Source organism: Anarrhichthys ocellatus, unplaced genomic scaffold, assembly GCF_004355925.1.
Source record: "Anarrhichthys ocellatus isolate YVR2014 unplaced genomic scaffold, GSC_Weel_1.0 scaffold467, whole genome shotgun sequence".
Taxonomy (NCBI): Eukaryota; Metazoa; Chordata; class Actinopteri; order Perciformes; family Anarhichadidae; genus Anarrhichthys; species Anarrhichthys ocellatus.
This window is the reverse complement of record NW_022280441.1, coordinates 10,019-26,684: the sequence shown is the minus strand read 5'-3', so window position 1 is coordinate 26,684 and position 16,666 is coordinate 10,019. Positions and strand designations below refer to the sequence as shown.

The window sequence follows — 16,666 nt, the reverse complement described above, 5'->3', positions numbered from 1 at the left end:
TTCAAGAGGAAAGACAACACTATACTTTAATATCTGAAGAAAGGACAAAGTATTCTGTTGTCAGAGAAGATGCAGCAGCCCTCATGTTTACATCATCCAATAGGCAGCCGCTGTTTCCAAACAGCCAATCACATCACAGAACATCACTAGGGCTGTCTCTTCTTCTTCGTGTTCTTTGAGGTTACGTATGCACTCACAAACACTCACACACAAACATACACAATTATGTTTTCTCAAACATTTTGTGCAGATATTCATTGAGGTGCAACACTGCCGCTCCTGTCGCCGTTAACATCAAAAGTCTTTCAGGTTTTAGTTAGAAGTCTTCTTTCATTATGTCGGCGGTTCAACGTCCTTCAACAACAAAATGTAGATGTTCTATGTTCTAAACTGCTCAAAGGTACAGATGAAGAATGTATGATACATGTTTGGGAGGTACGTGAGGATGAAGACGGTCCATTGTTGGAGGTTACCAGCACTCAGCAGCCGGATAACAGTCCAATAAGAGACACCGGAGAACGTCAAAGAGAAGTTTCAGGGTTCCACAACAACCTTTAGAAATGAATTATTCAAGAACACACAGAATCTGTCAGGCACCTTTAGTGGGAGCTTTGGAACCCCATCAAAGATGTTTTTAGTCTGTTAGACCTTTAGAGAACTCTACAGTTAATATATTAGAGATTTGTCAACATGACCAAAAAGACCTGTCAGATCATCAAAACAGCTATTATGAGTTCAAACAAGACGAGTTCAGAAACCTTTCAGAATACCCAGACAACTGTTAGACTGTTAAATATCCTGCAGAGCCCTCAGAGACCAATCTACTGTCAGGAACCTGCTACAAGATCTAGAATTATATCCAAATGTTGTTTTAACAAATAAATAATATTATAGGAACCTTCAGGAACCCAGCAGAATCCAGAGGTTTATTCAGACACTTTGAACAAATACCTGGAGCTTGTTACAATATGCAGGAACCTACTGGGACCTTTAGGAATCCATCAACTGTCAGGAACCTGTTACAACATTAAGACGTCTATCTAAACCCTTAGACAAACAACAGAAACTATAGAAACTGGACAGAACCCAGCAGAACCTTTAAAGGTTTATTCAAACCCTTAGGAAAAGGACAGGAACCTGTGACATTATGCAGGAACCTATAGGAACTTTAAGGAATGCGTCAGGATCTGTAGAAAGCCATCAAAGTTGTTTTGAATCTATTAGACGTTTAAAGAAAATGAAATATAAAGAGTCCAGAAGAATTACATTTTTAGCATTTAGAAACCTCAGAAAACCTGTTGGAACCATTATGAGTTCATCCAGGTTTCCAGAAGCCTGTCAGAACATTTACTTCAGAAGCTTTAGGAATGCATCAACTCTCAGGAAGCTGTTACAACCTTTAGATATCTTCCACACCTTTAGACCAATAACACAAATCAAAGGAACCTTGTTGGAACCTTTAGAAATCCCTCAGAACTGTTCATCAAGAACCTGTCAGAACCTTTGGGGACCCGTCAGAAGCAGAACTTTCAGAAGCCTTTTACGTGGCAGTAGGCCTCCAACGAGGAGAAGACAATGTACATTAACCACAGGCTGAAGAACAGGCAGGTGGTGAGGACCTTGGGGACTCTGGGTCCGCCGAGCTCCCCACCGATCTCGGGCCGGCGGCGGTAGATGAGTACGGCGATACAGATGAAGGCAAAGATGGTGAAGAGTGTGACGGAGAAGGCAAGCGTGCCCGGGTCAACCTTGAACTCCTCACCCTTGGAGTAGTGGTAGACGGCAGCGATGGACCAGGCCACGCCAATACCCAGGAAGACGTTGACAGCGTTACTTCCTGTCACGTTACCGATTGAGGCGTCGGCGTATTGGTCCTGGGTGGCTGACACCTTACTGGCAAAGGTGTCTGAGGGAGAGAGAAAGTGGAGATGATCGGCTGTGTTTGAGATCCATCAAGTCGATTTAACTGCTGCTGTTTGACTCATACTAGGGACTAAACGTCAGGATATCAAAACCATATCTCAATTTATTCACCAATTTCTGTTTAATCTGTCTCACAATTATGGAAGTGAATGCAAACCAGTGGAGTTCCCCTGAAGAGAGAAAACAAACCCAAACCAATAATCCTGCTTTCACTGCCATCTAGTGGTTGCTGCATGTCATCTCTGTATTGGTACAAGTACAACAAACACACCTGTACACACCTGTGATGTTGGGTGTGGTCAAAGTGTATCAGTTTATTTTTGAGTTCAGAACTGGTTTTTACCGTAAAGGTTAGGTTGACGCTTGGCAGACTCTACCATTTTTTACTAATCTTGTGAAGTCGCTTTGGACAGCAGCATCAACCAGATGAATGTAAAGTACTGTAATCGGAAGTGAATCAGACCTGGTACAGATGTGCCCAAAGCTACGAACACCACAGCAGTGACGGAGTCTTTGAGGCCGACGGTGCAGCCGAAATGCGACGCCAGGTCACCGATGAATGCCGTCAGAATGCCGATGACGGAGATGGAGACGACGAAGCAGGCCCAGCCGTTGAAATAGTCGGTGGGAGGAACTAAGGCAAACAGAATCTTCCAGAAGACGGTGAGGAAGTGCATGACGTAGTCAAAACAGGAGGGCAGCTTCTCCTCGCCGCATTCATCATCATCATCACCTGGACAGGAGAGGGAGGCAGAGCCGGGACTCAACACTGATTCACATTTAAAGCTTGGGCGGGTTGTATTAGATTGACTCAGGTAAGTTCTTACCAGAGCTGACTGTGATGGCCTCCACAAACTGCTCTCTCCAGCTGTTCGTCCCGATCACCAGGGCCAGGTTGGTCTTCTTAAGGAGTTTATCCACGGTGCTCTGAAAGACAGCAGGTCACAGGAAGCTCCACCGTCAATCACCAAGGTCAAGCAATGACAAGTCAGATCATGTTCCTCTTTGTTCAAATCCTCCCATCAGATTGGTCGCCGATCTAAAGATCAGTAATGAAACAGAAACAGAAACTCAACCCACCTTGAACTCGTACGACTCCTCTATGACGACCTCCAGTTTGATGTGCTCGCCCAGCATCGGCCGACCCATCTCTGCAATCCTCCTCTCCTCCTCCTCCTTCTTGGTGAAAACCTCCTCACCCCCCTCATCTGAGAGAGAGAGAGAGAGAGAGATAAAGAGGTAAAGAGAGACAGCGAGTGAGAGAAAGAAGGAGAGAGAGAAAGAGAAAGAAGAAGAGAGATAGAGAAAGAAAGAAGGAAAGAGAGAAGGAGAGAGAGAGGGAAGAAGAGAGATAAGGAGAGCGAGAGGAGGAGAGAGTGACGGAGAAAGTGAGAGAGAGAGAGAGAGAAGGAGAGATAAGGAGAGAGATAGAGAAAGCAAGAGAGAGGATGCATGATGGGTGGTATAGGCATCATATGGCATAATATTGTCATAAAATAGTGATAGTACAGAAACCATCAAAACATTTTAAAATGTCACTGTATAGTCTGTCAGAAAGAATCACACTGGATGAATGGATGGAAGGACTGATAGACGGATTGATTGATGGGAGGACCGATGAATTTGAGGAGGTGAGTGAATGAAGACGGACGTACCTGCGATGTTGATAATGGTGGAGGGGACGGGGTGGTCTCGTCCCTGGACCTTCCTGTAGACGTCTCTGCCTTAACAGGTAACCACAAACTGATGTCAGAAACAGAACCTTAACCAGAGAAAGTCACATCTCCATCTCCATCCACAACAACCACAACAACAGCCACAACAACAACCACAACCACAACCACAACCACAACCACAACAACAACCACAACAACAACCACAACAACCACAACAACAACCACCACAACAACAACCACAACAACCACAACCACAACAACAACCACAACAACCACAACAACAACCACAACAACCACCACAACAACCACCACAACAACAACCACAACAACAACCACAACAACCACAACCACAACAACAACCACAACCACAACAACAACCACAACAACCACAACAACCACCACAACAACCACCACAACAACAACCACAACAACCACAACAACAACCACAACCACAACAACAACAACAACCACAACAACAACAACCACAATCACATCTTGAAGAGATGAGCTTTGCAAAAATCTAAGAACTATGTTGGCATGAACAACAGGAGTTTTGTCTGAAACTATGAAAATAAAATGAACGTACCCCTCAGCCCTTATAGGTGGAAGAGGTCAGAGGTTGAGTTACTCATCCTAGTGTCCTTTCAATAACCACTTCTCCTTGACCTCAATGGAAACGTCACAAGGTCAAGGAAAGATGCGAAGGAGAATTCTTAAGGACTTAAGGAAAAGACGACCGTGGTGCTCAGAGAATCTGACTGCACTGACACGAGGCTACAGACATTTGTTTAACTTTATTTATAACGTAGAGAGAATGAGAACAGTGAGTCTGCTATACAATTCAAGTAAAGATCCAAAACAGAGTCACAGCTCCTGAGAAGGATGCTTTCAATTCATCCACAATGTAGAATTACCTAAACCTAACTGTTGGTTTAGTTGTCTAAACCTAACTGTTGGTTTAGTTGTCTAAACCTAACTGTTGGTTTTGTTGCTTAAACCTAACTGTTGGTTTTGTTGCTTAAACCTAACTGGTGGTTTTGTTGCTTAATTCTAACTGGTGGTTTCGTTGCTTAATCCTAACTGTTGGTTTTGTTGCTTAAACCTAACTGTTGGTTTAGTTGTCTAAACCTAACTGTTGGTTTTGTTGCTTAATCCTAACTGTTGGTTTTGTTGCTTAATCCTAACTGGTGGTTTTGTTGCTTAAACCTAACTGTTGGTTTAGTTGTCTAAACCTAACTGTTGGTTTTGTTGCTTAGTCCTAACTGGTGGTTTTGTTGCTTAATCCTAACTGTTGGTTTTGTTGCTTAATCCTAACTGGTGGTTTTCTTGCTTAATCCTAACTGGTGGTTTTCTTGCTTAATCCTAACTTGTGGTTTTCTTGCTTAATCCTAACTGGTGGTTTTGTCCTGAAAATAAATGAGTTACGAGGGACATGAAAAACTGAAACCAATAGATTGCATCTCGTGACTATTTCCTGAAATGCTGTGAGACTGATGAAGATTAAAGTGCTGCAGCTCTGTTATTGTCTGTTGTTGCTTTAAGTGTTGTAAAGCTTTAACGCTAACGTTTCCACCGATGAGAGGTGTCTGACCATACAGCTGTTTGTCTGCCCAGGAGCCAAACAGGACAAATGAACTCAGATTCACAGGAAGTGTTCCAGTATTATATCACTACCAATGAGACGATGCAGAGAAAGTGTCCGTGTTCACCCACCTGTTTTGACGAATCCACCTGAAAGGATAGAAAATATGAAAGAAGAAGTCAAACTTAGTTCTGATTTTAGAGTCAGTCCGCATTTGAATTCTAAAATGAACCTAACTGTATTTCAGAGATATGATGAATGAGGCAAACAGCAGGACAGAAAAGGAAACATTAGAGCAGCTTACCGACTTCCTGAAGCAGCACAGCTGAAGAGAAGAAACAGAGAGAGACGAAATCAGAGAGAAAAAAGAAGCAGGAAAACAAGAAAGAAGAAGTTAAAAAAGAGGAGCTCAGATCTTCTGAAGATGGAGAGTTTAGTTTCAGCTGAACATGATTCGGTCCTGATCTGACTGAGAGTATGATGGCAGGACCACGTTCAAGTCCAGATGAAGGATTCACGCATGAAGAACTTCACTCCTCACAACATGAAAGTGCATCACTGTGTTCAAACGTTTCCTGTTTCCATGTCAGTAGGAGTTCTATGTCAGTGTTTAAGGGAAAGCACACACAGGCAGGTTTACTGAGACAGGGACAAACAGACCGCAAGCTCACCTGTCCTCACCTGTCATATAACATATTCAAACCTCTCCAGACATGTCTATACTCGTTCTAACTTGACCAAACCAGTCCAGACTGGTCCTAACCTGTTCCAGCGTGTCCAAAACCGTCATGTCCACACAGTCCTAATTTCTCCCAAGTATATGCTAATCTGTCCCAGCCAGGACCAACAATGTCGTACTCTGTTCTTGTCATTCTCATTCTGTCCTAACCAGTCCCAACTGGTCAGAACTTGTCCAGACCTCTCTGTCCCTCAGTGACCCAACCAGTGGAAAGCACCCCATCCTGTCCCTACCCCTCCCAGTATGTCCTAATCAGTTCTGACCAGTCCCCTTACCCAACCGATCCAACCAGTCCAACCAGTCCAATCAATCCAACTTATTCCAATCTTCCCACACTAGTTCTAACTAGTCCTAACTGTCGGACAGTCCCAGTTTTTTTGACCTGCCATTGAGTGTCCCACCACATCCCAACAAGTTGAAAGTACCCCTTCCTGTCCTAACCAGTCCCAACATGTCTTTCTCATTCCTAACCTTTCCAAGCCATTTCTCACCTGTTCCCAACTACTCCAAACTAGTCCCTAGCACTCAATCAGTCTCAACCAGTCCAGACCTGTTCTAACCTGCCCTAACTAGTCCCACCATGCCCCAACTATTCCTAACTAGTTCTAACCCACCAACACCTTAGACAACTATTTTATTCTAACGCCAGTTGTAGTTCTCGCGCTCAGTCCCAACCAGTCCACACTAGACCACTCTAGTCCCATTCTAACCTGTCCTGTCAACACTCCTAACTAAAGTTCTCTTGACTGGTTACTTGTCATAGTTAATCTTGACCAGTCCAAACTAGTGCTAACCAGCCTGATTCTAAAACCAACAGGGCTCAGCTGATGGCATTGTGATGCACGTTTCCAATGTAATCACCCGAAATGAATGTTTGTTTTCAGCCTCGTAGATATGAGTTAGAAGGGGGCTGCTGCACCTGCTAGTAGGTTCAGCAGACCGTTATCCTCCAATCACGATTGATCACCGATAAAAATGCAAGAAGACGACGCCGACCTCTAGTGGCCGAAGTGATTATGACGGAAGCAAAGCAGGGAGTCAGGTGACGTAGCACAAATTCTACATGGAGGACGGGTTGGATGGACGAGGTCTAACCGACACAGGACTTTGACCACGAGACAGCTGTCAGTGTCCCGTGTGAAACCAAAAGACAACTTACTTTTGTTACATGACTTATGTACTTAGCTAACGTTCTTATCTTAATCCAAACCAGGATCTTTTCCTAAACCCAGCTGAGGAGTTTTGTTGCCTAAACCTACATTTGTTTTATTTCAGTTTCTAAACGCAGCTTCAGTTTGGCCCCTCTGAGGCAGTAGAACCATGGTGATGATGACCACTGATGAAGCTCATTCAATCGGCTGATAACATTCAGGACGGGTGGTGAAGGAGGAGGCAGCCCAGCGACAGCAGCCGGACAAAACCGAACAAAAGTAGGAAAAGAGCGCCTCGAGGTAGATGAAGGAAAGGTCAGAGGTGTCTCTTCACACCTGTCCATCTCCTCTGGTTCCAACATGGCTCCTGCAGCTCTATGTAGAAGTTGGCCTGCTTATCGTACTCGTCATGGTCAATTACTCTAACTGCTATGGTCTTCCTGCGGACGACAGAGTACAGTGGGAGGGGAGGTCAGGGGTCATGCGTTAGTTCACAAACACATTCAAACACACTCATAGACGCCGACAGATGCAATCTGACAGGACTCCGTCGTCATGGCAACACCGTGGCAACAGGGATGAGCTCACCTCATCTGGCCTGCAGGGAGGAAGTTAAAGAGCCAATTCACCCAAATCATCAGGTTGAAACACTTGTTCCTGCTCACACCTGGTGGATTGCAGTCACGCAGACTGTTGTTTGGGTTTCTCAGGTTTTAAGGAGGAAAGTAGTAAAGGTGTTTTGGGATCCCATGATGCATCTGAGTAAGACACATCCAATCACAGAGCTTCAGGTGATGCTGATAAAACATTTATTTTGCTTGTTTAATCTTCTCTTCATTTACAGGCTTGGAGCAGCCACCTGTCTTAGCCCGGTTTGACTTATTTTGTTATTTTCACAATAAGTTTTCAATTTGCATTTGAGTTGTTTTAGAAGAACTTTAAAAAAGAAATTCTTTCTTTTCTACTTTGTCTACAGGCTTCCACACACAATAACTATGATAAAAGTTCATGTTAATAGTTTTGTAACTGGTATTAGTTGTCTTGCTTCTGTTTGTGAGGTGTAACCAGGAAGGATTATTTTTCACTCCTGTTATCTGGAGATCACAAGTTAACTGTTTTGTTATCTTCTTGTGATAATTGGTTCATTTATGCTGAAAGAGAAAACAAAAGGCGGAGATAAGTAGTCCAAGCTTGATCAGCACCACAGGGGCCTGGACAGCTCTGCTTCAGGCTAACCGGGCTTCAGTGGTTCCTCCGGGTTTAACTGTAGCCGCTTCAGTACCAGACATGTCTGTTAACCAGAATACAGTTAGCTCCACGTTAAATAGTAACATTCTTCTCCTTAAGTGACGAGGACTGATCTGAATGGTATCTCTGCCTGTGTGACTGAAGCGTCTGGTTCGCTGATCAATAATCAGAACTCTTTGATCCTTTTCAGCTTAAATCAGTTGCTGCTGTTGTCAAGATACCGTCTGAGCATACTGACACTGCTGATCTTTGATTAACGCTACACGTAATAACAAGAAACAACCTTTGGTTTTCTCGTGATAATGGGTTTTGTGCTTCGGTAGAGATTTCTTTGATACTGAAGAAAACTTGATGATTCACAGATAATGAAATTCATTGTGACATTAACCGTCAGATATCGACAATAGATTGATCTCTGATGTTTCTCCCTGTGAGGTCTTGAGGTGAGCTTGAATTAACTGAGGTTACAGGTCGTTAGTGATGTGGGCGGGGTTACAGCATGGGAAGGCGACACCCCCACCTTTCCTCTCACTCATCTCCAGCAGCTGAGGCTCTCCGATCTCTAGGAAGAAGTTCTTGTTTTTCTCATATTCTTCATCATCAATTATATTGATCTGAATAGTTTTGCTGAAACAGAAAAAAACACAGAAAGGTTGCAGAAGGAGAAGTGTGCAGACGGCTGAGGCATGATGAGGAAAACAAGGTGATGAAAGATGCCAGAGACCAGAGCTGGAGGCTGCAGGGAAACAGCCTGAAAAACACTTTGAAGGTGATTTACACAACTCCAACCCAAGCAGCACAACATCTTGGCAATGTACATTTTTGCAAACCACCGATACGATGAGAGTCGTCGTTTCTGAACCAAAAATATGTTTCATAAATACGTTTCATATCCGTTTGGATCACACTCGCAGAAACGCACAACACGGGGTTAATGCTGTGAAACGAGACAACAAAATACTTCAAGTTGTTCAAAGATAATGAAATGTAACGACGTAGCGCAACGACGTAGCGCAACGACGTAGCGCAACGACGTAGCGCAACGCCGTAGCGCAACGCCGTAGCGTAACGACGTAGCGTAACGACGTAGCGTAACGACGTAGCGTAACGACGTAGCGTAACGACGTAGCGTAACGACAACAGAACTTAAAAGAATGGTCACTTGATATACTACGTAACTTTCTCTGACCAAATACAAAAAGCGTTGTCTTTCAACGTTTCCGTGGTTTGATGCCGACATCATCGTATGTTTGACGCTTTGTGCTCTGCAGTGAGTTTCAGCTGCAAATGGATCCTTTATATAAAACCAAGATGCTGATCTGATTAAAGACTAGTGATGAGCTTCCAGTTCAGACCAGTTTGATTTGAGGTCCCATAGATTCAGTGACCCAACATGAAGAAACCAGCTGACACAGTTAGAAGTTTGTTTGGAGGCTTCACTGGGCTGCAGGCTACAGCAGCCCTGATTGGACACATCCACTGTGTGTGTGTGTGTGTGTGTGTGTGTGTGTGTGTGTGTGTGTGTTTCCACACCGCCTTCATGCATTTCCATGTTTATTTAATGTGAGCAGATTGATAGTTTGGAGGTTTACCGTCTGTGAGTCTGTATATGATGGAGTGTGAAAGTCAAGTCCTGCAGTTAAAGTTTTATTTATAGACAACAATCACATATATTTGAATGTGTCCTGGTTCTAATAAATGTTTGTATCAGCTGTAATCTTTTTAAAATAAAGGAGAACATTTGTTTTTTATATCTTCACATTGTTACAGAATAATATCAAAGTTAAATCTACAGTAAACATAAAAGTTTTGTTTTTGATGACTAATAATAACTGTGATACAATGGCCTCTGTATTATAATAACAATTACATTTAAAGTGGATTTATGCTTCATGTTAAAGTTAAACGTTAGCTAACGTTAGCTGATGTTTAGCTTTCACAGACTGAAGGATGATTAAAGTGATGAAGAACATGTTCCAGTGGTACTTATACTTCTCTCAGTATAACTGGCTGATACCCGTTCAGAGTACTTTGATTTATTTCAGTACGAGGTGTTTCTTTCAGGCCACAGAGTTCTGGACAAACTAACATGATATGTTTCATATCTGTATGTGACGCTGTAAGAGACAAAACGTCTTTTACTTGACTTTGTGTATAAAGTACTACTAACTACTAATAGTGTTTCATTGATACTCGTGTGTATTCTGTATCACAGCAGAAACAAGAACTGACCTGGAGACAATAAAAGCATTCAAATGCAAATCAATTATTGAGGGAGAAATTAGCCAAAATAGTTTCTAAAAGAGGCTAAAACTCTTTACTACACCAGTGAGCCGTTACTATAAGAATACTGATTAGTAAAGCTAGAGTTCAACAGTAAGTCTGCAGTGTTACTCGCTCCCTCTCGGTTCTCCAACAGGCTGAAATAGAGAGCGAGAGGTCGGAGGTCACCTCCCTCTGTGAGAGGAAGCGGCTGCACTCATCTGTCTGCTTTATGGGGCGAGTGCTGGACGATGAGCAGGATCCTGCTGCTGCTCCACACAGGCGGGCCTAATAAGGAAGAGAGCTGCGTGATGTTTATCTGGCCAACACAGCGGCAGCACGACAGAGGACACGTGAGACACCGAGCTGGAAACCACTCACACTCACCGGAGAATAGAGACGACTGCAGGTCAACAAACATCCAACAACACGTTAGGTAAAGACTAAAGGAGCGCTCCACTCATTCAGTCAATTCAGTCATTGACTCAACATCGAGGGTTGAAGGTTGTTTGCAGAAGCTGAACCTGCACAAACACGACACAAAGAAAGCTGTGAGGTTGAAATGTTCCTTTAACTGAGCGTCTCTCGTCTCTTATGTAAATGAGGAACGATGCCGACATGAGCCTCAATGTAGAAGCAGTGGAGCTCACAGAGACTCAGCGTCTCCAGACACTTCTGGATGCTAAACTCTGTCATGTTTAGATAAAGTTCTGCACCTCGGGGGTCAGCTCTGCATCTTTCTTTCTCTCTCCGTCGTTCTGACTAGAAAAGGAAACTGATGATTGAAAACGGACGAAGTATAAAAAGTATTTTTAAAGTAATAATAAGTGAAACCAGGATACGTTGCTCTGTGATTGTGGATCAAACTGAAGACATTGTGACGCCGCTGCTCACCGTGAGATTCATCGTCTGTGTGAAGCTGGATGAAGAATAGATGAAGAATATTTCTCTCTTGATTTATTACCTCAGTAAACATTGTAAACATGAGTTTATGGTCTCAATCTCTAGTTTCAAGTCTTCTTCAATACAGCATGATGTTCATTTAGTACATTATGGTCCATTTAGAGTCAAACAGACCATAAAGCAGGGGATGCTTTAGGGCGGGGCTACACAGTGATTGACAGGTCTCTACCAGAGACGTATACGGCGTCTCTATGTCACTCCTCCTCAGTCCAGATATGGTCACTTCCTGTTCACTGGTTGATAACCCCCCCCCCACCAAAATAAATAGATGTGAGCTGGTGACTGGTCCGCAGCATTGACCTGTAACCTGAAGGCTCTATATAAGGCTCAGCAGGGTAAATGCAGGGCAGCTTCCTCATTAATAAACTGAAACAACGAGAGGAGCTTGCCACCTTTTCCATTTCATTTCCCGCCGCCTTCGCAGCCAGCGGCCGTGTTTACGCTCTGGAAATAAACGTGTTGTCATTTCATTCCTGCTGCCGGCAGACGTGGAAAGAGTCTGAGAGGCATGTAAGCCTGAGGCCGAGTCACATGATCGTGTTCAGGAGGAGCTCCTGTTCAATACCGACCATCATACAGCTGCTGCTGCTTACCACAACACTTCTAGTGAAGACACCAAATGTTCAGATTCTGACTTTTCTATGATTCTTTGATTGCAAAGTTCCCGATTTAAACCAGAATTTTACCACATTTATACTCAAAAAACATGAGAGAGCGAGAAAAATACTGGTAAACAAAAATGTACTTATACACCATAAATTAGGAGTCTGAGAATCGATGAGTATTGATTGATTAGAAAACCGAAAAAGTGTCCAGAAATTCATCCACATCCGTGTAACCACAGATCACCAGATCAGTCTGCAGGAAAAAAGCGACACAAAAAAAACAGATCTTTGCAAGTACCTGTACCTCTGCAGACCTGTGACATCACACCGTGTGTGTGTGTGTATGTGTATGTGTGTGTGTGTGTGTGTGTGTGTGTGTGTGTGTGTTTGTGTTTGTGTTTGTGTTTGTGTGTTTGTGTTTGTGTGTTAGCCAATCACCTGCACTTCAATCCATCGACAACAATCGCTGAAAGACATTTTGGGACCATTTTGTTCAATACTGCCTGAAAATCTTTTCCTCTATGTTAAAATGTTTGACAGCTGAAAGGTACATTATGGATGAAAAAATGGTAATAACATATCAGGTACACTGAAAGTATTGGATCACATTGACATTATTGGTGCTTCAGGCCCTGTTGTCTCTGTTTCCACCAGGCAGTGAGGGATCAGTGGGGAAGGACATAAGATGTCTTTTTACATTAAAGGTTTGTCCCCTGATCGTTTTGAATATTGATAAAAATCATAAAAACGTTGGTCATCTTTATATAGCACTAAATAAATAAAGATATTTGACCTGATGAACAGTTAGAGGATCAGTAGGATTCATCTTCTGAGGACCAAATGGATGTCTGGATCATATCTCATGGCTGCAAATCTAAATGTTATCTTTATAACTGTTTCCACCAACAGTTTACATCTTCAGAGGTATTTACATGACCAGAAACATGTCTGCTGATAAACCAGCATTCAACCGGAGAACACTGGACGTTGGTTTTATCGTCGCGAGTAAGTTGTGGAAATTTGAAGGAATATTGAAATACCTTAAAGATGGATAACAGGTAAAAACATGCACTACTAAAGTTTGCATAGTGGGCGCTAAATGACGGCTAACATAGTAACTTACAGCATTCTCAGGTCATGAATGGAGCCTCCCTCAGTACTGTACGCAGTAAGGTGGAAAGGTGGATTTGTGCAGCACGTCTCAAAATTGAGCGATTTGTGTCGGTGTTTTTAAACTGTAGCCATGATATTTCTAACTTCAACCACACAGTAATACTCATTCATGTCGTTGCACATTGCTTTGCCCATGTGAGCCTTTTTGTTTAATACAATGTGAGGTTTTGGAGAATCATCCACTGAAGACAGTTTGTGCAGCTGAAGGGCTGGTTGGTCAAAAAAAGTGTTCAAATCATCAGAACGTCCACGAGAGACATTTAACAAGCAATGTCAAGCAAATGTTGATTGAGAGAATAATACATTGAGGTCCACCTTGGTCCCACCCACGTTAACGTCCATGAGCTCCGTGTGAACTCATCAGCGCATGTTTAACCTTCTCTGACACATTGACCCGCTTCATCTGCCTAATTCCTTAACTCAGGACCCTTTGTCTAAACGTCCCCTCACAGACAAAGAACCATCAGTCATCAAACAGTAATCAATACAGTCAGAAATAATCTTAACATTTAAAAGTTTGTTTTGACATAAAGACTCGAAAACCCAAGACCCCTTGCAGAGAACTGACACAGAAGATTTGTACTTACAAGATCTCATCGTTCTCGAACTCCAGAACTCCATGTGTGTCCTCAAAGTCCTCGCCGCCTCCTTTAGCCGTCCCCTCCATGGTTTTGTACGGCACCATCACGACGCCGCGAGCTCCCGAGGTCCGGATCACCTTCACCTCTATCATCCCGACGCTCTCGCTCACGGTCACCGCCGGCTCCTCAAACGTAAAGATCCCTGCGTGGTCGTCATCAAAGATGGTGACGGTGGCCGAGCACGGCAGACCCAAACTTGCGAGGGCGTCCACGTGGTTTGCCTCGCGCTCGTCTGAGCCGGCGCCCTCTGATATGACCTTCACATTGCTGAGGTGAACCAGGAAATGCTCATCTTCCTCAAAGATATCATCGTCAATTATGTCAATGCGGAGTTGCTTTTCGGTCTCGCCTGGTTTGAACACGATAGTTCCTTCAGTGAACTGGTAATCTGAGCCGGCGTTTGCGGTGCCGTCTTCAGTCCGGTAATCCACGGAGACTGTGCTCGTTAGGTCTCCACCATGGCGCACAACGTTCAGGGCTACAGTGCCGCAGTTCTCCAGACACTGGTAGGTACCGGGGTCGAAGAACACCTTAGAGGAAAAGTCGTTCGCTGAAACCTCGGAGCAGATGTCGTGCTGGGTGGCTCTCTTGGCTTGGTCGGCGGCATGCTTCTTCAGGATATTTCCTGCTCCCGTCATGATCCTAGTGGCCTGACAGCGGTAGAAAGCCCGACTCTTCTGCTGCTGGCTTAAAACTTGATAATTGGCGAGCTCCATCAACTGCTCCATCTCCTTCTCGGGATGTTTCTGTTTCAGCTCCTTCAGGATCCTGGCCACCTCTCTGCGGGCCTCTTCCTCATCCAGCTCCTTAAAATCAAACCCTGTGTCCCGTCCGTCGGAATTCAGCATTTTCCCGTCCATTTCGATGTCGACCTTTGAGGGAAGCTCTGGTTCTCCCTCTGTTTCGATGATCATTCCTTTGTGCTTCCCTGCTCTGTATCGTTTGTGCATGTATTTGTAGAAAAGGAGTCTGCGGTCGGCCACGTAAGCGAATCCAACACAAATGGGGAAGAAGAAGAGCGTGACCAGACCCTCCCATATCTCAACAACGCCTGGAGAAAAGACGGCCAGGATCAGGTAAAGCCAGATGTATGCAAAGACGCTCCAGGTGGCGGTGACGAAGAACACCCTGAGGTGCTTCACCTTTCTGGTTTCTCCTTCAGGAATGACGGACACACAAAGGCCAATGATGACAAACATGTTGAAGGCGGCACTTCCTACGATGGTGTTGGGGCCCAGCTGGCCGGCGTTAAAGTTGTGACCACAAACCTCCACGACCGACAGGAGGATTTCTGGGGCGGAGGAACCCAGCGCCATCAGGGTCAGGTTGGACACCGTCTCGTTCCAGATGCGCACCGTCGTGGTGATCTTCTCACCGTTGGGCTTCTTGATGGTGATCTGTCTCTCCTGGGAGGTGATGACCTCGATGGACGCCATAAAGCGGTCAGCGATGATGGAGACGCCCAAGAACATGTATGCCAACCCCACAAAGTAGACAGTGGCCCTGGCGAGGCGGTCGGTGAAGGCCGGGTTTTCTGGCTTCCACACAGGCAGGATGACGCCTTCAACGCAGACGCTGCCTCCTCCACATTTGGTGGTGTGGTTGCTGAGCGTGTCGTTGGACGTGAGGGTCAGAGCGGAGCCTCCGGCCACAGAATCTGGAAGTTCAGATGAGATGATGATCGACAGGAAAAGCAGCTGATACGTGGAGAACCGTGACGAGGTCCCGGATCGGCTCATGGTGACCGTTGAGCTTAAACCTGCAAGACACAGAAGGAGATTTTAGTGCCTTTCTGTCGGATCATGTTTGAAACTGGTTTGAATGGACGACTTCTCGACTTCCCTTCTCCTGAATCACAGAGACAAACAGTTGTGAATGTTCACGTGACGTGATTTTAACACAAGATGTTCTTCAATCTTTCTCCAAACATGAACAGTAACTGACTAATAACTACACAAAGGTAGTTTTGTAGAAGTATTTAGAAGTTATGATCAGTTCTTGACAAAACAAAGACAATTGACAATTAAATTAAAAACTACTTTTTTCTTTGACTCATACATTTTTAAGGACACTAAACACTGTTTTATGGACCAATAATATTCTAACACCACTATAACATAGCACCGTGCCATACTGTAGTATTATATAAAATGTAGTGCTGTACTGCCTGCTCTATTGCAGTACTATACAATAATACAGTTACACATGTATATAAAGCACAGAACTGTGTAAAGGAGAAACCTACCAAACAGTTTCAGTCTCTGACAGAAACTCAAAGAAACGAGAAGAGTTTTCCTCGTGGAGGCAGAAACACCAATAAAGCGTCTTCAGAAAAACAACAGAAGGCTGTCAGAAACCACTAAACCAACAAACCACCAAACCACCAAACCACTAAACCACTAAACCACCAGACCACCAAACCACTAAACCACCAAACCACCAAACCACCAAACCACTAAACCACCAAACCACCAAACCACCAAACCACTAAACCACTAAACCACCAAACCACTAAACCACTAAACCACCAGACCACTGAACCAAAAAAACATAAAACCACCAAACCACCACACTGCTGTCTGCTGCAGTCCCACTGAGGACCCCACTCTGCCTTCTTCTGTCTCTCTCTGTCTCTGTCTCTCTCTCTCTCTCTCTGTCTCTCTCTCTCTCTCTCTCTCTGTCTCTCTCTCTCTCTCTCTCTCT

The 16,666-nt window shown here is 44.2% G+C and overlaps 1 protein-coding gene across 2 annotated transcripts in view; it reads right to left on the bottom strand.

The window, feature by feature from the left end:
• slc8a1a (solute carrier family 8 member 1a) overlaps positions 1–16,666 on the bottom strand; it is a 19,969-nt gene continuing 3,303 nt past the window's right edge. For both annotated transcript variants that reach the window (XM_031879876.1, XM_031879877.1), the window contains exons 2-10: positions 13,910–15,722; positions 8,840–8,946; positions 5,486–5,506; positions 5,313–5,330; positions 3,579–3,647; positions 3,004–3,131; positions 2,751–2,850; positions 2,387–2,656; positions 1–1,906 (exon numbers count right to left, since the gene is read on the bottom strand). In XM_031879876.1, coding sequence (XP_031735736.1) covers positions 1,530–1,906; positions 2,387–2,656; positions 2,751–2,850; positions 3,004–3,131; positions 3,579–3,647; positions 5,313–5,330; positions 5,486–5,506; positions 8,840–8,946; positions 13,910–15,722 — 2,903 coding nt within the window. In that variant the 3' untranslated portion in view covers positions 1–1,529. The remainder of the gene's footprint in view (positions 1,907–2,386; positions 2,657–2,750; positions 2,851–3,003; positions 3,132–3,578; positions 3,648–5,312; positions 5,331–5,485; positions 5,507–8,839; positions 8,947–13,909; positions 15,723–16,666) is intronic.